This window comes from Mytilus californianus, unplaced genomic scaffold, assembly GCF_021869535.1.
Source record: "Mytilus californianus isolate M0D057914Y unplaced genomic scaffold, xbMytCali1.0.p SCAF_14, whole genome shotgun sequence".
Lineage (NCBI taxonomy): Eukaryota > Metazoa > Mollusca > Bivalvia > Mytilida > Mytilidae > Mytilus > Mytilus californianus.
In genome coordinates this window covers 15,121,659-15,148,702 of record NW_026262626.1, presented here as the reverse complement: position 1 = coordinate 15,148,702, position 27,044 = coordinate 15,121,659, and the positions used below count along the sequence as shown (strand labels likewise).

The 27,044-nt window shown below is 31.0% G+C and overlaps 1 protein-coding gene across 5 annotated transcripts in view; it reads left to right on the top strand.

Annotated features, from left to right (window-relative positions):
* The first annotated feature begins 1,137 nt into the window (after window positions 1-1,137).
* Window positions 1,138-27,044, top strand: part of LOC127724240 (uncharacterized) — a 136,690-nt gene continuing 110,783 nt past the window's right edge. Inside the window, exons 1-7 of one of the 5 annotated variants that reach the window (XM_052231163.1) lie at window positions 1,138-1,226; window positions 9,131-9,308; window positions 18,608-19,014; window positions 20,509-20,587; window positions 21,807-21,875; window positions 25,631-25,663; window positions 26,858-26,890. In XM_052231163.1, the coding sequence (XP_052087123.1) occupies window positions 9,224-9,308; window positions 18,608-19,014; window positions 20,509-20,587; window positions 21,807-21,875; window positions 25,631-25,663; window positions 26,858-26,890 (706 nt within the window). In that variant the 5' untranslated portion in view covers window positions 1,138-1,226; window positions 9,131-9,223. Of the gene's footprint in view, window positions 1,227-2,009; window positions 2,148-2,199; window positions 2,346-3,789; window positions 3,834-9,130; window positions 9,309-18,607; window positions 19,015-20,508; window positions 20,588-21,806; window positions 21,876-25,630; window positions 25,664-26,857; window positions 26,891-27,044 lie in introns of those variants that run through there. The other 4 variants (XM_052231164.1, XM_052231165.1, XM_052231166.1 and 1 more) reach the window with 4 other exon arrangements.

The following is a 27,044-nucleotide window of genomic DNA, read 5'->3' as shown; positions in this document are numbered from 1 at the left end:
TATGTCCACGACATTTAAAATCTGGTTGATAGTTCTATCGTTGAAAATCATACCACATGTCCCTTTTTTATATTGTTAGATTTCTTTGTCCGTTTTATTCTGTATGTAACATCATCGTCATTGATATTAGAATTCACCTAAAAGCAGTTTTCCCATTTCATCTTTGCTAACTTAGCTACAACAAAACAATAACAAAATTATTTTTTAGATTTTTGATGACGACACATAATCTAAATTCGTCGGTTCAGTTTTCATAATGTGATGACCTTCTAAATAACCAGAACCCATTTTCATCTTAGTTCAAAATCGACTCAGATAATAAACCGACTTCATTCCGCGGTTTTCGAGATAATGTTTTCTGCTGAAACCTGGATTGTTTTCCTGTTTTTGGTTTTATGTTTGTTCTTTATGAACGTTTTGTTAATCTACAGATGGAGATAAAAAAAGTAGGGTTGAGTCTATAAAAGCAAATTTAACCTGCCGCATCTGCATTTGCCTGTCTCATATCCAACATATCTTAACCTTCGTCAGTAAATGTATGTGATATCTTAATAATTGTCGTTATCGTAGAATTTGGTGTTTATTGAAGCTTTTTGATTGTTTCTGTTAATTTTTTCACAACTTTGACATATTAAGAGATTGTCATATTGTATAGACATTTGTCTTGTGTTAAAGACTACATGTATGTTACCCTCTAGATGTCGTTTGGTAATTTGTGTTGTTGTGTTACCGCATCTCTTTTTTTCCGAACGACGGTCCCAGAACTATATAGCCATTTAATAAAAAGATATATATACCCCCCCCCCAAAAAAAAAAATAATGTCGATGATCACAATTACATTTCTTTTTATTTTTTATATTTACAGAAAAACTTAAAAATTATAGAATAATATAGGTTATCAATTTTCTTCATTTCAAAAGCTTGTTTTAAAAGCATGACGGGAAAAAAAACTTTGAACGCTTCTTTTATACTGTGTCTGTGTAGTATAAGACCTTTCTTTCTTGAATCACGCAACAGTTTACATTTGTAATTTGATGATTTTCCACCAGTTTTATACAGTACAGATTATATCTCATCCAAAAATTTAAACACAATTATTTTCTTATTAAATTTAAGCTGAAAAAATTAGAACATTAGCAGGTAAGTACACATTTAAACATGGAAATCGTATTTTTCTACTTTAAGAAATTAAACATGTTATGCTGAATATAGTATGTACTTTAAGGTATGTATTTCACTTTAAATATTTTGAACATACATCATTTTATCGTAAAGTATTAGTCCAAATCACTTTCCGTTCTAACTTGCAAAAAGGAAAATAACGGAGATAATTCAACGTTTCCGCTACGCACTTTGTTAGAATACCCTACATTTAGTTTTTGATTTATGCTTTTGTTGAAGAAACGTTGAATAACAATAATGTTTACTTTTTTTATCAAATGAACAGGTTGATTTAATCTGGACACTTCAGTGCAGAAAATTCTTTTCTGATGTCACTATGTCATCTTTTATGTTAACAATTTGAAATATACACACATTACACAAAATTTGTCATCTTACGCATAGTATTGTGGCGCAATAAATGTTACCAAAGACGTATCCAAAAATATATTTATATATACACATATATGTATATTCTTAAAAAGATGAAACAACACTTTAAGGGTCCAACTGTTGATTTGATAATGTTAAATGCATGTATTGTCTATAATGAATATCTTATATGGTTACCTTTTTTTTCTCTTGTTTGTAATTGATATGCCTTTAACATGTTTAAGAGCCCTTTAATTAGAAAATAAACGCATTTGATTTGATTGGATTTTATAGTAAATCTATTTCTATTTTAATGTTCTTAGGAATCAAAAATGGCAGCGTATGGACAAAATATAAAAGTAACATGTTATATAATTTCTGAATGAAATGGATTTATGTACAATGCAAAAATAATCCGTTTTAAATAAAATAGTGACAAAACTAATAAAATATATCCCGTCCTTTATCATGTTTATAGCTATTTATTTCTTTCCGGTATATCACTTTTCTAATTTTACAATTGAAGGCCAATATATGATTTGTGAACTCATTTAGTTGATAGCGACACGTTAAAGAATGTGAATTAATCTTGTTTTGATAAAAGACGTTTACAGTAAGTAGAATTTTTCATACATGCTTGCTGTCTTAAGTAGATGAACATCGATAGCACAGTCAGATACATGTATTTATTAATAGAATGAGAACAAAAACTTACTGTGTTACACTGTACAAATAAGAGTGTCTAATACATTTGTATCAACCCGTTGGCTTGTTTATATTTATTTTGGATTTGGATTTAAACTAATAAAAGGTTAGTGATTTTAGACCGATCATATTTTGAAAGTGTGGACTTCTTAAAAACAAATCATGTGACGTTTATTTTAACTCCCAGTGAATTTAGGTCAAATGCACATACAAATGGCGTTGTTGCAAGATAAAGCACCCAATCGATCATTGTTAAATGTAACAGAAGGCTTACGTAACCGTAACACAATTTAAACTACGAGTGTGTATCTTACATACATGTCACATGTTTTTTTATAGAATGGTGTATTAGAAAACAGGCAGACGCAATTATCAGAAACACTTTGATATAAAGTATGAACTGGCGTTTAAAATTGAGTATTGTTTCTGTAAGCATATAGATTGCTCGATCCCGTCTAATAAGAATAACATGATTGCTTCCTTCAGACTAAGCAATGATATATATAGAGAATATTATACGGCTTTTTCAATGTCACATTCGTATCAACCTGAGATACCTCTACAATCCCAAGAGCTCAAGTAGACAAAACAGATTTAATATATCTCAATACAAGAATCCAAGAGAAATCAATTATTGTTACAATATTTTGTTAAAACAAGAATTGCAATTAATTCTGTTATTTTTTGTGACAACTGTTAAAGAGAGGCGAAAGATACCAAAGGGACATTCAAACTCATTACTTAAATACGTAGAAATTTCAATATTGCAAAGTCACCTGTCTGTTGTCGAAGACTGTATAGTATCCTAGATAGGTTGCACCTGTTTTGTTTACGTACTGATTCCCCATATGATCTCTATGTTTCATCTCATAGAGACATAACTTGTGAAAGTTACCAGTATAATTACACATGGATAGCGGCCAAAATTGAATTTTGAGGAAGACCCAAAGTAAAGGAAGGCGTAGTACAGAATTTTAGTATAACTTTAAACTCTTAAAAGTTCGAGGCATATACATGTTGAAAATATACTGCACAGCCCAATATTTAGACCGTTGAAAAAAGTAGTAGTGGTATCTTTCGCCTCTTCTCAGTGCATTCTAGAATATAATTTTTTAAGAAACGTCATAGTAAAAATGGCACAGTTCTAGCCGTTAAAGGAGTTCCTATGGGAAATTGTTTATATTTACAGAAGTGCAACCTGTATGTCATTGGTTATTTTTCTCATTGTGTTGCTGTCTCATTGACGTGTACCCACGTCACCTTTTTCGTGTTAGTGAAACTCGGACCATATTTCCATTTTATAAGAAAAAAAAACCAAACAAAACAAACAAACCAAAAACACACACAATACTGATAATCACATTCACATTTCTTTAAATTATTTTATATATTTACAGAACATTTTTGAAATAGAATAGTCAGTACGGTTTATCACTTTTCTTCGTTTCAAAAGCTTGTTCAAGTATGACTGGAAAACAGTTTAAAGCTTCGTTGAGACTGTTTCTGTAATATAAGCCTTTGTTTGAATCACGCACGGTATTCATTTGTATTATTTTAAGTTAGATTTAAGCTACCAAATTTAGAAGATGTACAGGTAAATAAACATTAAAACATGGAAACCGTATGGTCTACTTAAGGAAATTAAACACATGTTATGCTTAAAATAGCATATGCTCTAAGATATGCATTTGATTATAAATAATTATGCTTTCGCTTGAATATTAAGGTTTTGAACAAACATCATTTCAAAGGTAAACTATTGGTCCAAATTAGTTTCCAGTATTACTTGCAAAGAAGGTAATGCCTGGGTTAATTCAGCGTTTCCGCTATCCACTTTGTTAAAATACCCTGCATTTAGTTTTCTTTTTTGTTTTTATTGATACAACGTTGAAAAACTTCATTTTTGTCACATAAAATGGTACATTAGGTCTAAAAATATCTTTTAGTCAGTTCAATGTAACTTATGAATTACAAATTCTGTGTTGTCATGAATTATCATTGAAATACTCATAATTATAAATTAGCTGCTTGAAAAACTTTTTTTTTTAAAATTCTAAGAATTTTCTACCAAAGAAAAAGCAGTATTTGGCAAAACCTTTTGGAATTTTGGGTCCTCTATGCTCTTCAACCTCGAACTTTATTTTGCCTTTTATTTTTGTTTTATTTTAGCGTCACTGATGAGTCTTTTGAAAACGATACGCGCGTCTGGCGTATATCATTTTAATTGTGCATCTAAGTTTAATTTGTTAGTCTAGTGTAAGAGCTTCATACTTAAAATGTGCGTTCGATCAATGCTTTTACAATCGTTTGTTTTCCGATCCATTGTTGTGAAGTTGTAACGAGAAACACGTGCTGACTTAGGGTTGAATTTTATGAGAAATACAAATTGATATTGGAATGCCTCGCGACTGCTTTCAGCCAATCAAAATTACGGATTTTTATGAAACATACATGTGATGTAATTATTAGTCATTGAATGGTAACAATACAATATACCCAATACCCAATTTTCGCCAATTTTGTAAAACAGTGACTAAAACCTAATAGGTTTTCTAAGATACTTAACATATAGTATCTTTATTATCTGTTATTATGCACGTTTTTCAACATAGCTAAATAGACCCATCGATACACGAAACGATCATATTCTATATCAGCAGATGACGGATCAAGTAAGAAAGTTAAATTTTCAAAAACATCGGATTTCAAAAATTAGCAATTAAGATGTGTCACAGGCATCCATTTCTTACAAAATACTAATACATATCAATTTTACGGATGTGTAGTTAAGCATGGGTGCAATTAAGGTTCCAATCTTTATACAGAATTGGTGATCGGTTGGAGTTTGGTTTAAACCCGTTTTTCTGATCCAGTAAGGATTCAAATCAAGATTGTTGAACTGTATAATCCTGATAACAAGTAAATATACAACTTCAAAACATTCACATGATGGGCACTTTTGTCTGTTTATTAAAAAATCAAAGAGTATATCTCGTTTGTTTCATTTTTAACTTCTACAGTTTAAATTGAAAAACACTAAACTTTCTACAGTGATTACACACCTATTCAAGATGTGCTTTTCTTTTGAATAAGTTTTTTTTAATTGTTTTTTCCTTGGGTTTCCCTTATGTCGACCTTAGTAATTTTTGTTATTTAGTTATACCAAGGCAATAAGTTTCCGTCATCTGTAACTCCAACAATTGCCCTTCAACACTATTAGGGACTTTCCGTTTTGAATTTTCCTCGGAGTTCGGTATTTTTGTTATGTTATATCTTTGCAGTTGAGCTTCATAATAACAGCTAAGCTGTTTTAATAACTTTCAAAATACTCAGATTTTTTACTCTTAGAAATTCTTAATAACAATATGGAAACTACCACATTCCTGCAACGCAATTGGTTGCACATATGATAATTGACGATATTCAGAAACCTGTCGTCATGGTGCTTAAGGCTGATCTTTAACAGCACTGTGCCTTGCCTCTCCTGACTAGGTTGTGATCATGTGCTTTAATTAGGTTAACTTTGTATTTTTTCTTTTCCACCGTGTTGGCTGCAAAGTCATTGACGGCTCTTCTACAAAAATCTGACGACACAAGTTTTAATCGTTAGTTATATTTTACGATTCTTGACTGTCGAGTATTTTTTCTCATGTGATTTCATTTGATAGGTGCATGTACCTTAACACGCCTTTTCTACGAAATTTATACTGTTTATAGTTTGCATTAAAATTGTTGACATAAATAGATCTTAATATTTATAATGCCCTATGGTCTGCGTTATTGATGAAATTGGTGAAATGTCAGAATATTCCTTTGTCATTTAAAAAGGCATTAGCTTTGACCTATATTGGTTTACTTTTTACAAATTGTGACTTGGATTGAGAGTTGTCTCAATGACACTCATATCACATCTTCTTATATCTATAAGCTGTCAAATTCATTTCCATCAATTTGACCCAAATTTTTATTTGATTTATAACATACTAAAACGTATACTCAAATTCCCAAAAATCCATGAGATTCAATTGACAATAGATGGACTTGTTATAATGTATCCGTATTTCGAACGTATTTTAGACCAGACGCCATCTAATTACCCATTGATATGACCTCCGACGTCTACCGACGGTCATAAAACCCGATTTAAACCTAAATATAAATATAAACTGACAAACAAGCAGGTGCAATCGTATATCGACGATTTTTTTTAGATCTATCTGATTTTATGTTACAGATTAAAAGTATATGTAAATTATCGTTTTACTTGTATAAGTATTATATTTTGTAGGCTGGATCAGTCAATAAAATGGTTATATTCGTGGTGTCTCTCTTGTTTTAACTTTCAATGTTAACATTCTTTTCTTTTAATAAATGAACCATATTTTGAACACATACGCAACCCATCTCCACTGAAGGTCAGAAAGGTAAAATGAATACGGGTTCAAATGAGGTTGAATAATACATAAGCATTGTTTTTAGCTTATTTTGACGAAATTGAACCAAACTGATTGCTAAATAGCGAAATGTGATTGCTCTATTCCGCTTTTATAAATGTTTGAAACAAAAAACTATTTAGATTCTTTGTCTAACTCATATTTAAGACCCCTTTAAGAACTGAATGCCTCTTTTTGTTATTTTTTTTAGTGTGAAAGCATTGACTGGGGCACACTTTTTGATGATAATTTTATGAATGTTATTGTGAAACTATATAGTGTCTCATAAGTCAAATTTATGACTGGGTATTGATTGTTTTATTGAAAACTATGATACGTAAATATTTTGTCAATCAATATGTGACACTATAATAAAATAAATATTTATTTATTTTTATTTTTTGTACGAAGCTTTCAAAAAATGTGGGCATGTTCAATGCATTTATATCCCTATAATATTACAAATAAAAAACATTTACTTCTTATAATTATATTTTAATGCAATAACAATGAAATTATGAATGCTTGTTTTTCTGCGGCTTTTTTTTTCGTTTTCACAGGTTGCACGTGCATTCACATTTGTTTCATTTTATGTAACTTATGGAATGCATCAGCCAATCAACCTTACGGAATTGTATTTAGTATAATTATATAGTAATGATTTGAAAATATAAAAACAAACTACTAACTGACAATATTGAAATCATTAGTGAATATGTTTTTTATAAATCATACTAATTTGACCCTGCGATTGCAACAAATTCTCTTCTTCTTAAACAAAAAACTGCATTTTAAAATATAGACTTTTACACATGTTTCAATTTTCTTGAAATAACTTATGTGATTTTACTATGTTTATAGCGTCGACGAGTAATGGAGTATCAAAGGGTTTTAATCGGATTGGAAATATTCATTTTTTCTTAACCACCAGTACAGTGGATAGCAATGAGTCAACTTATATTATCAATGGGTGAACCCTATCGCAAATCATACTTTATCTTCCCCGAATACCGCTTGACTGATTTATACAAAACTCGGGACAAATAATTTGTGATACTTTAGTTTAAATAAAATTCCTTATTATGTTCAGAAATATGGTACGGAAAAATGAGTATATACCTAATGGTAAACCGACAAGGAACGTCTGTTTAAAGTTATAAATATATATATATGTCCTGACTATATGAGTATTTGGACAATACCCTGTTTCAACCATACGCGTATGGTCCATGTAATTAATACAATGTACGTTTAAAGGTGACTTTTACTGTATGATCCTGCAAGGTGTCACAAATTAAGAGTTTTTTAAATTAAATTTTGTCTCATTTAATCATGTTAGTATATTTTTATATGATTAATGAAATAAAGTAAAGTTTACTCACAAGTTTAAATTATTGTTAAAGTATTTTTACAAAGTCATTATCGATTTTACCGTACGAAACACAATATGTCGACTTAGAACTACAACTTAACAAAATATCTAAATTAACCGTCAAACAAGATGTAAGCTATTTAACTCACAGGCCATTGGGGCATAGAATCTTCCTCTTTATTTTTATTTTTTGTTTTGGTGTTAAAGTATGTTATTTTCAATAAATTCAAATTTCTTAAAATTTCAAATTGTTTTTAGTTCTTTAATGTATTTCTGCTGCTATTCAAACGAAGCGACAACAAGAGTATAGATTATACGCGTTGTCCCTGTATTATAATGTGGACAATAAGATCACGTATTTCTAAATGATATTTTGAACAAATAAAAGTGAAAAAAGGTGAATTTAAAAAAAAAAAAAAAAAAAGACTAATGTAAACAGTGGGGAAAACAAAATCTACGCACAGAACGCCTTTGGTTTCAATTATGGACGAACAGGTTAACATGATAAAGACGTTTAACATGACGCTAGTTCCATGTAGAACAAGGTAACCAAAACATTCAATATAAGATTCAGACAATATGTCAAAGATAAAGGATTTCAGTAAGTAACTTGTGACAAGCTGTGTGTTCCTACGAAGGAAGTTATAATTCATGCGACAAATACCTATATGGTTTAAATACTAAATTATAGTCCTGCCTGTTAATAACCGCACGAGTATATGTCGAACCATATGAGTAAACGCATATGGGCATGACCATACGCGTATGGTGCAAATACTGATATTTTCCGGAACGTATACAGTAAAGTTTATACTACTTATTCAGACGTTTATAATATTTATACATATTCATAGTTGTGTTAACATCAGATAATACCAGTATCGCTATATCAACGATACAGGATTTTTAAAGGGAGAATTTTGTTCTGCGCTTCATATTCTATACCCATTTTGAACACGTTATGTATGCATTCATCGCGAATCTGACATGTCTGTTGACGTATAAGGTGACAAAAACACATTTTGTTGCATCCATTGAAATCGATTTCTTTCTTTTATGCATAAGCTGTTGGTTTTTCTTTTGCAGAAATGAAGTGTTCCAACGATGAAGAATTATTGGTTTGAAATTGGTGTTGGATATTATTAACAAAACGTATAGTTTTTACAACATTGCCCCACCATGAGTATCAGGGATTCCGTTTGTGTGGTAGGCGGTGTTTTACTTGGATTTGGAATTTCTTATAGAATGCTGAGACTACAATCAGGTAGGCATATTACACCTTAACGAAAGTTATTTGAAGAAGATGGTCAATATGCGATATACTTGACAAAGTCTAAATTATGAACCTCAAAAAAAAAATTAACCAAAATACCGAACTCTAAGGTAAACTTAAGGTGGAAGTCCATAGAACCTGATAAAAACAAATGTTTGACTTTATTAACCAACGTAACGAAATCATTACAGCATTTCATTAATACAGTAAGCGTACGTTATTGCAGTGAAACTCATATTTGTATGAAATTGTTACGAAAGTTTTGGAACTCTTCATATATCAAAGGAAGATTTCAAACTGACCGTGTGTTAAGCAATACCCAAGAAAAAAGAATGTCTGACTGTTTCATGTTTGTTCTCAACTACTGTTATGGATATCATTTGTCAAATTTTGTAATGCAGCTTATGTAAACAGTGATATTAACTATGGCTGTACCTAAAAAGGTTACCTATTCAACACTGTAATTATATCTTTTAATATTCTTTTTATTGGTATAAATTTTGATTTTGTGATCAGTACATTAAAACAATACTAAATATTACACATATGTACTTTCACGGTACGTACATGTACTACAATCTGTCGATAACTATATTTTTATATTACACAAGGTCATGTTTTTCTCTTACTGTTAATGACGTCTTTACACTAAATCAATTGGTTGTATACTGATTGATATTTTAATCTTAGATACATGATTTCTTTTATTAGTTGTTATTGGCTTTGAACTAGCTGTCAGTAACTGCAATTACTCTCAGATCTGTACTTAATGTCTTTTTTGTTGTAAGGGATGAGGAATAGTTATATGGCCTGACATGTTCTGTCTGTGTTTTTGTTTGTTATTCTTTGTATCGATCTGATGAGTTAAGGCCTTTTCAACTGATTTTATATGTTGTTCTTCTGAGTGATTTTACACCACTGTCCCATGTGAGTTGGAGTGTTTAGCGCTCACAAACATTTTTACACGACAATATATTTGTTGAGTTTAGGATTGATATTTCAACAGACAGTCGGTATTCCAATGGGTACTAATTGTGCACACCTTCTGACCGATTTGTGTTTGTACTGGTATGAAGCAGAATTTATTCAGAACCTTCTACAGTACTTGCAACCTTAGGCGTTACTGTTTTAGCGATCAATCAGCGGTCATCGATCAGTCACCGATCAGTCAAGTTCGCGTCAAACGCACGTCACCAATCCGTCAGACTTATAGTAATAGTATTTGACTAATCGGACGGATCGGACGGATAGGACCGATCGACCTCTCTGACGGATTGAAATCTACTAAGTCACATGATAAACTAATACAAATTACGAAATCTTAGTTTCATTTCATTTAATTAAAATGGCGACATGGAAAATACGAAACATTCAAGTACAATTGATCAACATCTTTTTTTATTAATTATTTAGCACAGTTTTAAGAATTTAAAAAAAAAGAAATATACATATAAAACTAAATTTAAATATTACTATTAGAGAATGGCCATTTTCGTTTTAATTTAGGTTATATTTTTTCAAACCCGGACATTTCTAAAACGGTGTTGATCGCGATTTTCAGTGATTTTATTATTTTCCGGAAATGCTCTTGAAAAAAAAAATGAAATGGAATGATCATTTATTGCAAATTTCGATGTATTATTTTAAAATATTTTTAAGTATTTTATCCTTATAATCTTAAAATTCTTTAAACAAAATTATCTCGAGGCCATTAAAATAACAAATCACAAAAAAAAATAAAAATGCTGCAATTTCTCTTAAAAATAAAAAAATATTGGTAATTTTAAACAACGATAACAACATTATAGTATATTTTTTCTGATAGTTTTTTAACTTAATAAAACATAATCAATCCTAAGCTATAAAAAGTACAAAAATGCAATTAAAAATTACTTATCTAAAGGCATTTATAATGACTGATAGCAACTGCATTGCACTATTTCTGATATAAAAGAAGAAATATTTGTATTTTTATGCAATGCCCCTTTGGGACTTTCAAAAGTTGGCAGGTATGAATGCGAATATTAAATTTAGTATCTGATCCCTTAAATTCAACATATTTTATGAAAAACAACCAATCCTGATGTCCAAAAAGTACTGAAATCAAATAATAATTCATTATTTCTATCAAAATGAAGATATTATTACTTTCTTTTACAACACCAACAAAAGTTTAAGCCTTATTCTACTTACAATATTAAAATTCTTATAAAAAAAATAATCTTGAAGCCTTTGAAATAACTAGTTACAAATAACATTGCATTATTTTTTAACAAAACAAGAGAAACTAGTAATTTTAAACAATGCGAACAACATTTAAGGATATTTTCTATGATCTTCTTTTACTTTTATGAAAAACAACCAATACTAAACTATGAAAAGTACAAACATCTAATGACAGTCAATAATTTCCATTCAAATAAAGAAATTATTGCATTCTTGTTCAACAAAAACAAAAGTATATGCATATTTATCCTTCATTTATTCACATTTTATTAAAAAATACTTATATAAAGGCATTTATAATGACTGATAGCAATTGACGTTGCATTATTTCTGATATAAAAGAAGAAATATTTGTATTTTTAAGCAATGCGAACATTACATTTAGAATCTTTTGCCTTAAATTCAACATATTTTACGAAATACAACAAATCCTGAACCATAAAAAGTTCAAAAAGCCATAGGCGTTAAATAATTTCCATTAAAAAAGAGAAATTATTGAATTCTTATTTAAAAAAAACAAAAGTTTATGTAAAGGTATCCTTAAATTATTCATATCTTATATAAAAGTACTTATCTGAATGCATTACTTATGACTGATTGCAATTGACGTTGAATTATTTCTGATATAAAAGAAGAAGTATTTGCATTTTTAAGAAACGCTAACACAAATTAATTATCTTTTCCCTGAAATTCAGCATATTTTATGAAAAACAACCAAACCTGATGTACAAAAAGAACCAAAATCAAATGATGGTTCATAATTTCTATCAAAATAAAGAAATTATTGCATTCTTATCTAACAAAAACAAAAGTTTATGCATATTTATCCTTCAATGATTCACATTTTATACAAAATTACTTAACTGAAGGCATTTATAATGACTGATTGCAATTGCAGTTGCATTATTTCTGATATAAAAGAAGAAATATTTGCAGATTTGAGCAATGCGAACAAAAATTTAGTATCTTTTCCTTGAAATTCAGCATATTTTATGAAAAACAACCAATCCTGATGTACAAAATGTACCGAAATCAAATGAAGGTTCATAATTTCTATCAATATAAAGAAATTATTGCATTCGTATTCAAAACAAAACAAAAGTTTAAGTATTATTCTCCTTACATTATCAAAATTCTTACAAAAAAAATCTTATTGGAAGACTTTGAAATAACAAGTTACAAATAACATTGCATTATTTTTTATCAAAAGAAGAAAAATTGGTAATTTTAATCAATGCGAACAACATTTTAGTATATTTTCTCAGATATTATTTTGTTTTATAAAAAACAACCAATCCTAAACCATAAAAAGTACAAAAAGCCATAGGCAGTCAATAATTTAAATTGAAATAGAGGAATATTGAATTTTTATCAAACAAAAACAAAAGTTTATGTATATTTATCAGTAAACTATTCATATCTTATACAAAAGAACTTATCTGAATGCATTAATTATGACTGATTGCAATTGGCGTTGAATTATTTCTGATACAAAAGAAGACTTATTTATATTTTCAAGCAACACGAACAAAAATTTAGTATCTTTTCCCTGAAATTCAGAATATCTTATGAAAAACAACCAATCCTGATGTACAAAAAAAACCAACATCAAATGACAGTTCATAATTTCTATCAAAATAAAGAAATTATTGCATTCTTATCTAACAAAAACAACAGTTTATGCATATTTATCCTTCAATGATTCTCATTTTATACAAAATTACTTATCTAAAGTCATTGATACTGACTGATTGCAATTGAAGTTGAATTATTTCTGATATAAAAGAAGAAATATTTGCATATTTAAGCAATGCGAACAAAAATTTAGTATCTTTTCCCTGAAATTAAGCATATTTTATGAAAAACAACCAATCCTGATGTACAAAATGTACCGAAATTAAATGACGGTTTATAATTTCTATCAATATAAAGAAATGATTGCATTCGTATTCAACACAAAACAAAAGTTTAAGTATTATTCTCCTTACATTATCAAAATTCTTACAAAAAAAATCTTATTGGAAGACTTTGAAATAATAAGTTACAAATATCTTATACAAAAGAACTTATCGGAATGCATTAATTATGACTGATTGCAATTGGCGTTGAAATATTTCTGATACAAAAGAAGACATATTTACATTTTCAAGCAACACGAACAAAAATTTAGTATCTTTTCCCTGAAATTCAGAATATTTTATGAAAAACAACCAATCCTGATGTACATAAAGAACCAAAATCAAATACTAATTTTTTTTAAATTCTATCAAAGAAACTTTTCTTGAGGCCTTTTAAATAACTAATCAGAAATAACATTGCATTATATGTTATAAGAAGAAGAAATATTGGTAATCTAGAACAAAAATTAAAACAACACTCTAAATTAATTAATCCAAACAAAGCTGTATGTATCTTTACTGTTCTACTATTTTTATTTTCATCATCTAACGACAACAAAAAGAGTACTTACTTTAAATGATAACATTAGACTAGTAATGGACTTCTGGTGTTACATAATTAACCAGTAAAGGTGTCTTCGTAGAGGTCCGCGTTTATTGACTGTAAAAACTGTGGAGTTCGTTTTACATAAGAAGTTTAATTATATACGTATCCGTCCGATCCGTGCATACAATTAATTTTACTGATCGATCGCTGAACGTTGTCACGGTAACTCTCACATAGCCTATTTGACGTATCTGACGGATTCTATGGGTCATCGATCACCGATCAGTCATCGATCAGTCAAACATCCGTCACCGATCATTCACCGATCAGTCAAGTTCACGTCAAACAGTAACGCCTAAGGTTGCAAGTACTGTAAATGGTAAAAAAAGCACCTTGCAAAATTCTTTAATTTTACTTTCAGATATATTAATGATGTCCTATTACTGAATAACCTATATTTCAGTCAAAACTTTCATCTCATATATCCCTGTGAACTTGAAATTAAGGATACTATTGATTTTAGAAGGGCTGCTTCATACCTTGATCTTTTCCTCAATATTGATGGACGACCTCACACTTAATTTGTCACTATAGTCGAGTTAATTTCCATTTTCCATGGATAAAGTATTTTGTTAGTCCAAATAATTATGACGTCGTCACAGCATTAATTTAAAATAGCCTTTCAATACCGTCATTGTCATGATAACTATTTGGACTAGTATTGTGTAAGTTATTGTTAATTATTCGATCTCGTTCCATTTAATTGTATGAATTTCAAGATTACATATACGTCACAAAAATACGTCACAGTTTGTGGTATCCTGTGCTGTTGTTAATGGTAGATGTTCGCTGTTATTCTGCGGTTCACATGATACTAATGTACTATTATATTTATTTATTTATGCGTTTCTCTGTGCTAAGTGTTCTTGCGTTTGTTTGTACTGTATTCCTGTCACGTAGTGTTGTCATTTTAGCGATATTTTTTACATTGCCATATAAGCGGGAGGTTTGGCTAACCATAAAACCAGGTTCAACCCACAATTTTTTTCTAAAATGTCCTGTACCAAGTCAGGAATATGGCAGTTGTTATCAAATAGTCCGTTTCTATGTATGTTGGCGTTTGTTTTTGTTGCATTTCAGTGTTTATGTTCCGTTGTTTTCCTCTTATAATTGATGTGTTTTCCTCGGTTTTAGTTTGTAACCCAGATTTGTTTCCTTTCAATCGATTTATGACTTTTGAACAGCGGTATACTACTGTTGCCTTTAACCAACCCCTCCCCCCCCCCCCCCCCCCCCACCCTTCTTTATGTGCCTGTCCTAAGTCAAGAACCTGTAGTTCAGTGGTTGTCGTTGGATCATGTCTGTCATATTTGTTTTTCGTAAATTGTTTTGTTACAAATTAAGCCATTAGTTTTCTCCATTGAATTGTTTCATATTTTTCATGTCAGGTCCTTTTTCAGCCGACTATAAGGTATGTGTTTTTCTAATTGTTGAAGGTCAAACGGTTGCCTAATTGCTTACATCCACTTCTTTTAAATTAAGTTGATAGTTGTCTCATTGGCATCTCCTTATTTTCTAATTTTTGGTATGTCAATGATACTTGTGGAAATATAATATATTACTAATGAAATGCTTATAGCTAAACGTTTGGTTGTTTTTCCCGCATTTAAAGGGTTAATGTTCTACGGTTTACTTCGTGTCGTCTTTTGATCAAACGAAGTCAAGTAACATTTTATGCTAATAGCTGCGAATTTGAGGGGAAAGGGATTGACAGAAAAGGCAACTCGTACCATCATGTATGTAAATATGGAATAGAGATATGCAAATGCTGTCAATAGGCCCGAGAACACATGTATATCGTAGTGCATTTCTTTAAGAAAATAAATGAAAATTAAAAAAAATCCCAACTGCGCTTTCTCAATGATATTTTTACAGTGTGGTGTACTACTTTTGGGACAAATTATATCAAAATTACAGAAAATTTCATCAGCTCTATCTCAATATATCGACAATTTTATTTAAAGAGGGTCTTGAATTCTTTTGACAGCCTCAAACATACTACTGTATATCGGGTTTTTTTTTCGCGTCGGCTTTTTGTCGCGATTTGATGACAAAATGGGCAGGTTAAATTTTCACTGTGTATAATTTTCGCAGAATGGGAAAATACACGCGAAAAAATAACTGTATAGTATTGTTAACAAAATAAACTTGATTGAAAAAGAGGGACGAAAGATACCAGAGGGACAGTCAAACTCATAGATCGAAAACAAACTGACAACGCCATGGCCAAAAATAAAAAGACAAACAGACAAATAAAAGTACAGATGACAGAACATAGAAAACTACAGACTAAGCAACACGAACCCCACCAAAAACTGGGGTGATCTCAGGTGCTCCGGAAGAGTAAGCAGATCCTGCTCCACATGTGGCACTGACAGGTAATCGATTGCAAATAAATATGAGTACTACAAACGAAAATACACATAATTCAGTGAACTTTCAAGGAACATAAAATAATTAAAGACATTGCTACAAATTGAAGGTTTTGATCATTACAGATAAACAAATGTCCGTGTAAATGTGATTTATTTTGATTTTAATTTTACATCAGATCCAAATGTTCGTGTTATGACACCAATCAATAGATCGTCGCTAATTAACATTTTTTAACCTGCCACTGATTGCTGTGTTGTCAAAAGGTGTTCTATGTATGTGTAAATTAAAAAATGAAACTTTTGAACAATGATAAATCTGGGAATACGCAGTATAATTTACGCGGGATCAAATTTTCGCGTTTCTTTAGCTGCCGCGAACAAAGCGAAAATTAGACACACGCGAAAAATACCCGATATACGATAATTTTAACCTTTTACAGCTAGACCAAATCACTACTTCACTTTAAAATTAATGACCCAATTTTTTTACAGTTTAATTTCATCCCCCTACTTGCCATTTGAGGCATAAAACATGAAGAAATGAATTTGGAAAGGGTATGAAAAAAAATGCAACTTAAACAATGTCCACAGAAGGGACTATATGTGTAGACAACGAAAATCATAGGTCGATAACTGAGTTCCCGAACCAATATAACTGTCTGCTTTATATATGCACTTATGGAAAACGTTCAAAGAATCATTTACGTTTAAAATATATTCATATACATGTATGTTAAATCTTAACAGTTAATTACAAATCTTATATTTGTTTGAAATATAAGTTTTGAGTGCACATTAGAACGTACCAAGCCTTATTTAACCTGTTCCTTTTGCCTTCGTTTCTTTTACGATGATTTAGATTTAGAGCAAACGCATAAGGACATTACAGCCTGCTCGGCCATTAAAACTGACTACTTGGACGTATAGCAGGACTATTATTAAAACCCCCATTATTTAATACATCTTTTAACTAACTAAACAGAGATAATACTTATTAAGCAACAAGGATGCGAGTGCTCTTGGATCTGTATTTTGTGTCTTTTTCTTTATGTTAATTGTATTTGTGCTTCGTATACTGGTCTATTGATTTCAGCCGTTTTCAACTGTTTTGGCAGTTTGCTATTGAACTCTGTTTTTACCACTGCTCAAGGTTGGGGGGAAGATTGAGCACACACAAAAATATTCAACCCCGCAACATACATGTATTGTATGTGCATGTCTCAGGTAGGGAGCCCGAGGTTCAGTAGTTGTTGTTGTTTCAAGTCTGCCCTATTTAGTGTTCGTTGATCAGTATGTTATCAATTATGATGTTGGTATTTTGTTTGAATTGTTTCATATTTTTCTTGTCAGGTCTTCTATAGCATACTATACGGTATTAGTTTTGCTTATTGTAGAAGGTCATACGGTAATCTTTAGTTAATTATCATCGTCATATGGACTCAGTCTGGTTGGAATACAAATCCTGTGTCCACGCTTAGATTACAAGGATCTGACAACGCTCCTTTCTTCTATGTGATTCAAACACCTTTTGGATATTGTCTAAATGATACACAACTTCCCAACTTTGGAAGCTGAAAGGTAAATGGCTGAAGTTATAATTACCAGAACATTAAAAAGAACAGGCTGTTATCAGATCCAGAAATATTTTAAACAGATTGATTTAGACTTTGGTGAATAGTTATCTCATTGAAAATCTTACTAAATCTCATTATTTTCATATAAACAGATCTAGAGGAATTGTCTTATCAACTAAGTACTTTAAAACAATGCCTTTTACACCCAACAGAGCAATATAACGAGGTCATTATTGACAAACCATTCCTTATGAAGTTGGTTTAAAACAATTTAATATCAAAATACCTTTCATACCAAAAGAACTACAATTCAGACATTATTAACATAAAAGATATTTGTGATGTTAAATTTCTTTGATCTATGATTATTTACTCAAGAAGTTCTACTCTTGAAAGAAGTCAGCCATCTTTAGTTTGTTTCTTTTCATAATGACTGGGTTATCCATAATGGCATACTAATCTGTAACAATGCTCAGTTGGCTATACTTGGCATTGTTTCGATTGTAGTTAAAACTTGGCGTCTAAGCAATAGATAAATTAATCAGTTGGCTAATAAATGATTTCAACAAACTATTTTACAATGTTTATATTATTTTTTTTTATATTATAGTCCATTTGAAACAATTACAAGAACTTCAGGCTAATGTAAAACAGTTGGAAAATAAACAATATCAACACGCAGATCGAACTAAAATAATAGAGACTACAATGGAAGAACATAAACATTACGAGAAGACAATTACAAAACAGTTACAAAATAAATTAGAAGAAATACAAACACATCAAACTGAACTTGGCAAAGCAGAGACAGATGACAAAAAAGCATTAGAAAGAAAATTCGAAGAAATCCAGAATTCCTTGAAAAGAGAAGAAGCAAAATTAGTTGAAAGATCGAGAGAATTGAACCACCAAAGAAATACCAGTTTAAAACCTATTGAAACCCAGCTGAAGTTACTAGAAGAGAAATGCGACAGTCTAGAACAAATGAAAGACGAAGTTTATACGATTTCAGTGAAGGTACAGCACATAGTTTGAAGAACTAATAATACATTTTCTTTTGGGTTTCTCATTATTAATATTTTTCAAAACACATTGACGCACCTTATCCTTAAACTAACTTTCAAGTAAAAACATTAACGATACCAATGTTGATGCACCAGATGTACATTTTGACAATAAACCACGAGCTGATACAATTTTTTAACAAAAATGAATACCCAAAGCAGGGCAAGGAATCAGAGTTTGTATAAATGAGATATATTCCTTAATTTAAAGGTTTTATATGTAGCACTAGTAAACGAATTTCAATCCTAAATAGTCATTTTGATATTAAAATCATCTGAAAAGTCTGAACAATAATTATTCAGTCTTTTTTCAAATTTTAGACCTATCCTTTGCGGTTTATTCGATTAGAGTACAGATAATTCGCTTGCAGTCAATTACATGCTTTTAAACAATTCACAATGTTGTTGGTGTGTACAGGCTAATAAAAACTACTTAACAGTCTAACAAAGACTGAACAGATCTTAATTGACTGCAAGTGAATTGACTTAACAGTACATAATTTACCACAGTTTATACGACTGCAAATTGACGGAAAGACTTAAAACTACTTAGTAATTTTTTGTTGAGTCTTTAAAGAGCTGTTCAGATCAAAATTTGTTTACTAGTGAGTATAATAAAATCACAATTTTGATATTGGACAAATATTAAGTGTTTATGTTTTTAATAGTTGGTTGATATTGCTTTGTCCCATGGTTTTCTGTATCTGTGCTATCTGTGCTATTATTGTAACTAACCTTAGTCGTTTTATGGAGGCACACATTGTCTTGCATCTTCCAAGGGTAAGGGTAAACATATTAAGATTTAGTTCTTATCTCCAGACATCCTTGAAATTTCATGTATATTTCGTTCTGAAAAACCACGTTCATCTGTCACATGATTGATATTTGCCAGTTGGACTCGAATGTTTCTATAAAATGGAACATACATCTGATGAAACAAAACCTTTGTTGTACGTGTTTAAAATGGTCTCTACACGAAATATGAATGGATGAATTATAATGATGAAGTAAACAGTCTAACAAAAACAATAACACAAAAAACACAAAAAACACAAAATGACAAAAGATATCTAAATGGAACATACAGTCTCCAACAAAGGCTGCACTTTATTAATTTTGAAAATTAGACTTTGTTTATAATCAACTCGACAGTGCAAAAAATGCTCCCATATGAATTGCAACACCTTTAAAATGGCAAACGAACTACCTTAGTATTTCACAGGATCATTATCATGCAAACGTCTCACAGAGTCGACAGTATTTAATAAGAATCCTCATGTCCGTCTGTCTGTCCTTTCGTTTGTCCGTCTTGCACACATTTGGTTTCCAGATGATAAGAAGGAAACCGCTTATTGATATTAATTTAACTTTTAAATGAACGTTTGTGACCACTAAAGGAAGATTCAGTTCGAGTTTAATATTCATGTAATTGTTTCATTTGTTTTAGATTGACAGGCTAACAGAAGAAATTGAACAAATAAACAAAAGGATGGAATCAAGTTCTCATGAAGAAAGTCAAGTTGAAGGTACAGATTTACTTCCTAGCATGATAACGCATCAGATAAACATCCTAAAAAATGATAGACTGATATGCCTACAGTAAGAATGAATTGCATTAATACATAAATGCATAGAAATGAGTGATGTAGATTGTATTACTTGTCTAAAAAATTGGAAAGTACAGTCGTCTGTAACATTTGTCTTTAATGCAGATATATATTTCAAATACAGACATGCACCTATAAGTCATTAGATCATCACTGTTGTGATACAACGTATTTGATTTCCCGTCTCTTCATATGTATCAAAATGGCTTAGAACAAACGTTGGAAATTAAATGCTTATTGTATAAGGTGGTTCATGTTCATAAGCCGCATGAATTTGGATGTCGTCGGTAAGCCGCTGACCGATGAAAATTGGTCTCGTTATCTTATTTAAGCACTGTTCGAAAAAGGGTTGTGAAAAAAGCATTTCCCATCATGTATCTTTATATTGAACACAAACATTGAAAGTCTAAAACAAGAGAATACAAATTCGAATAAACGAAAATATAAGGGCTTAGCTAACTTTGAGGTATAATTCTTAAAGACAAAATTTATGAGGGTTTGAATTTATATTTATTTACTACGGATTAGTCTGTCAATGTTGATGTGTTTCCCTAAATGAAGTTCCTCTTGAAAATTTGTTATAAACAATACGATAATACCTGTTTCTGTTGGAACAAATGTGCGAACCCATTTATTCCGTAATGAACAAATACTTTTATATTTTTATTTTTTGGAAATAATAATATTCCAGAATGATTCTACCATATGGAACTAATGTTACAAAGGAAGTTATATCCAATGTCAGGCCCTTTACCCCTAATATATTACAACGAATTAAAGCAAGGGATAACATATTGGTATAAGTGGCCAACCTGTGTTTAAAAGCGATGTAAATTCTAACCCTCATGAATTATTTATATTCTAATGAGACTATTAAGGTATTTTTCGTATCACATAATCTGTTTATATGCTTCCTTGTTTGTTTTATAATGCCTACAACATGAAAAAAAATTAGACCAACCAGCACAAATTATGAGATTGTCTATCAACTGACATGCAATATATTCATATTTTACCACATGTATGGACCCTCAGCGTTTAAAGGAAGGCATATGAGATTTAAGGATATAAATTATTCGTAGAACAATAGAGAAACAAACCTAGTCTAAAAATCAAATCCTATTTAATTTACTTACAGTTAAAGAAGAATCGATTTGCAAAGGTTTACGAGGCAACTACCAGACCAGTAACCAATCTAGTATTTCGAGTATGTACAATATCATCTGTTTCTTTTTATTTGTGTTGATTATTGATAATTTTTTCAATATTTTTTGTAAACATTTATTTTTTCAAAAACAATTTCAGTTTTCTCACTTTTATTGGCAATACACGAAAATATCATCTCTTTAAATTTACTTGGTCATATAAATCTGAAAGAATTAAGCATGGCATTTACAAATGAACGATTATAAATTATATGCTTTTAAAAACTATAACAAATGTTATGTACAATTATAGATACATGTATCTGGTTTTTTTTTAATATAAAATCCCAAGTCAGTTTATCTATAAAATACAACAATAAAAAAAAAAACAAAAAAAATGTCGCAAAAAAATGAAAGGGACTTTCTTTTTATAGGTATTTACTCAGTTATTATCAATAAAATGATGATACCATTTAGACCTCAAATTACAAAAGGGAGTACACAATTATTCTGAATCCACCATATGTTTATACAAACACTTGTCATGTTTGTTGTTACCATATCAATATAAGGAATACACGTATTAAATGCCCCTGTTGTTTCAGTAGATATAATTTTTCTACACGCATGTAGAATTGTAAACAATACTATGAGTGTAATTCATTCACTTTGGTTTTTGTTTCTACAAAGGCATGTATATTCAAGTAAAAGAAAAAAAAAACGCATTTGGTACTAGTCTTCAGAGGCCTAGATGTAATCTGTATCGACTTTTTTTTCAATAAGATCTCCATTATTCTTCGCTGTACTTGTAAGTGGAAATTAATTAAACAAGATTTTAACCGTTGTCAGTTTGTCTTCTAATTATGAGTTTGCATATCCTTTTGTATCTTCGCCTCTCTCTAGAACTAGTTTGGTGCTTTATCATGATCATAAAATTGAGAATGGAAATGGGGAATGTCAAAGAGACAACAACCCGACCATAGATCAGACAACAGCCGAAGGCCACCAATGGGTCTTCAATGCAGCGAGAAACTCCCGCACTCGGAGGCGTCCTTCAGCTGGCCCCTAAACAAATATGTATACTAATTCAGTGATAATGGACGTCAAACTTAACTCCAAATTATACACAAGAAACTAAAATTAAAAATGATACAAGACTAACAAAGGCCAGAGGCTCCTGACTTGGGACAGGTGCAAACATGCGGCGGGGTTAAACATGTTTTTTGAGATCTCAACCCTCCCCCTATACCTCTAGCCAATGTAGAAAAAACAAACGTACAACAGTACGCACAGTAATACTCAGTTCAAGAGAAGTCCGAGTCCGATGTCAGAATAGGAAACAAAAGAAAATAACCAAATGACAATAATACATAAATAACAACAGACTACTAGCAGTTACTGACATGCCAGCTCCAGACCTCAATTAAACTGATTGAAAGATAATGTCTTCATCATATGAATATCATGCACAATCCCTCCTGTTAGGGGTTTAGTATTATACCGTCATAAAATATATGAGAAAAACATAACCCGTGCCATGCCAACAACTGGTTTTAGAATAAATATGTTTAATTCCGATGCAAAGACCCTATAAGTGAATCAATATTAAAGCCAAAATATGCAATTTTTAATGATTATATCATGTTTATATAATGTCAAACACTCCTCGTTTTCATTCGAGATATATTACAATATGAGTGTACATCATATGAGTGTTTGGGGGCGGCGCATGTAACTCGATTTTCTATGCTCTCTGAAGCACACAACATAACTTATTTGGTGCTTGATCATGCTTATATGCAACCATGTTATCGAATAACTCTTTGTTATTCTTTGTTGATGCACAAGCTGTTAATGTGTTTATTTCTTCTTCTTCGATATAATTTACAAAAATGAATTGAAGTACAGCTCTAATACTCATTTTTTTTTCAACTGGATAGTAGGTCTGTAATTGTTTGGGTTTTGCAGATATCTGTACAAGCTTTAATTACAATGATCCTGACAATTAGATATATGCCGAACAAGTGCTGAAATATTTTCGGCTATGGATTGTGGGTCATTTTGTACAATTTGTTGAAAGTTATAATCTTGTACGACCCATATCCATGATATTACTCAATTATTCTATTTCATGGTATATTTTGATGCGTATTCTCGCTATGGTGTTCGTATCGTTATCCATGATGACGTTTAATACAGTACAGTTTTTCTCTCCAATAGTCTACAATAACCTGACCTGAACACCTGTTTCCATGGTTTTGGAGGTGCCATATCGGTTTCTAGTACAGGTAGTACAAGTGTGTGGTGGTTATTCTTTCTTTTCCTTTTCCTTCAAAATAGGAGCAAATTATTTCTTTTCCTTTTCCTTCAAAATAGAAGCAAATTATTCAATGTTTTTTTAATATTGGTCTCTACGATTAGTTTATTGACGTCCAAAATAAAGCAAATCCCATGCCAACCATACACCATACTCCATATTTTGAGTTGCGTTTTCGCCTACTTACCCTCTTCTGCTATGTCAATGGGCATCCACCCATGTCGTACTTAATGGACACTGGTACATTATATCCAATATTTTATACACTGAAAAATAAATATTTTTTCAATTGTCAAATGCAGCTATGATATATTCGGCTTGGTTATATCGAAAACTTCAAAGGGAGAATTTATTACTTCTCCGTCACACATACAGCGTTAAGGAATACGAGCAATGCAGACTGGACGGCCTGGAGTGGCAATAATTCGTTCGAAAAGGTTGACATGCGTCATGCGGACTGTGATATAGCAAGTTAACAATCCGAGAAGCTTGTCGTATTTTCAGCTGTTTAATCTTACACAATGTTTTGTAAGGTAAACAGAAGGATGTTAAAAGAGAGGCAGAAGATACATAAGGATATTGTAATTCATAAGTCGAAAACGAACTGACAATAACATGGCAAAAACGAAAAACGAACAAACAGTCTACAACACACTAAATATAGAACTAAAGACTGAGCAACACGAACCCCACCAACAGTTCGGGGTATTGTCAGGTGCTCCAGAAAAAAAAAGAAGATCATGATCCACATGTGAAACCCATCCTGTAACTCCTGTATATAACGTTGATAAGTTAAATCAAGTTATTATGCATCATCAATAGCGGATTGGTAATTGACTCTGATCTTACCCTAAAACTAGAACAATTTCGTAAACCATCGGCCATCTAAATTTTCTAACCCTAAAACTTGGCCGACTGTGAAATATTAGATTAAACCATTTTATGACAAAGGATAGGCAAGACTGCTACCGGTATAAACAACACGGACATGGAAAAAAATAAAAAGCAAGAAGAAAACACTAAACCTAATGCAAGAGGAACACGAACCCCTGTTAAACACAATAAGGGGTGATCTGAGATGCGCCGGATGAGTAAGCAGATAATGTTCCACATGTTGCACCCGTCGTGTTGATCATGTGAGTGCAATGACCTCTCATTCGAGAAAAAGAGGATGGGATTGTGGCTACGCCACTTAGAACATATCAGTCGTTATTTGTGAAACACATATTCCATAACGACTTATAATATAATATCTTATATTGCTTGGAACTTATCGAGGTATTACTACTTTCTAGTTAATTTTTTTATGATAACAGTGTCATTTGCTATTTTAGATATGAACGCATCATCCAGCCATACTTGTTTTTTTTTTATGTCAGATGAAGACAGAGAACTAAAGCTTAAAATGTTAATTTGTGGAATACTGTATCAAAACTGATACTCCCACATACTATTTTGAATTATTTTAACACGTAATATTCATATTTTTTTCTGTTATAGGTCAACATGATCTAGAAGAAGACAGACCTATAGGTATACATGGCTCACATTTAATATCAACTTTTTAAAACGATCTATTCTTGCTAATAATAATAATAATAATAATATTAATAATGATAAGTATAAATAGCCAGGTACATATAACATTTAATGGAAACAAATGGTCCACATACGACCAAATCAATGCGGTGTTGTACAAATCAACCAACAAACATGGATTTAACGTTAATCATATTTTATGAAGAATACAAGCTTGTAGTGTCAAGCTGTCGTTAATAAACTTTGCATATTAATGAGATACTATTGCAAGAAAAACTTCATATGAAAGTAGACAATGCAATCAAATGACATAATTTATGTTAAAGACAGGATGGTTCCAAGAATGGTAAAATAGAAATCGCTCTATGTTTTTGGTGTTAGTTCGATTTTCTCAGTTTTAGGTTTTCTGTGTTGTGTTTTTGTAGACTGTCGTCATTTTTTGTTTTTTTTTCCTTGTCGGTGCCAGTTTGTCTTCAACTTATTAGTTTTAACATCCATTTGATATCTTTCGCCTCCATTTTCTAATGGAATTTGGCGGACAATATTGCATATATTTCTTAATGTAAACTGTTTTATGTTTTATGTTTTTCACCAATTCAATTGATGATGTTCCTTTTATCGCGGTTATGTTTCTTTTGTCCATTCTAACGACGTGTATATATTTCCCAAACTCGTACTTTATATCCGCGTCTTTAGTAACAGCCTGGATTATTTCAGTGTGAAAGGCATTTACTTTATTGTCAGTGACATGGCATATCTAGGTTTTGATGTTACTGAATGTATTAACATACATGCATAGGACCGTGTTGATGAATAAGGTTAGTAAAAGAGATTTTCCTGGAATAATATTTTGGTTTAATTTATCCTTTAAAACTTTGTTTGGGCCTTATCAAGATATTAAAAGTTTATTTTTGGTTATAACAATGCTATTTTAAATACATCATAATAATGGATGAACAAACAGACAAATATGAAGGGAACATAGTTGGATTAGAATGAGCTCAAATGCACAGTCGACAAAGTAAATATCTTCTGTCATGCATGTTTTGTCATATCCGGCTGGGACAGAAAGCTGTACCTTAAGTTTTTTATCTTTGGATTACTGCCTAAAAACAATAGTTCGACATACTTTCTTTATATCATTTTAACACGTAATATTCATAATATTTTTTGTAATCTATTTTATAGGTCAACATGATGTGGAGGAAGACAGATCTATAGGTATAAATGGCTCACATCAAATATACTACATTGCAAATGTCCCAAATCGTTCACTATACCCATGTCTGTAGTTTCAATCTGGATTTTAATGACTGAAAAAATTGCAAAGATAACTGGTCAGTTATTTAGTCAGGGATTGTTTTGTTTAGTAGTT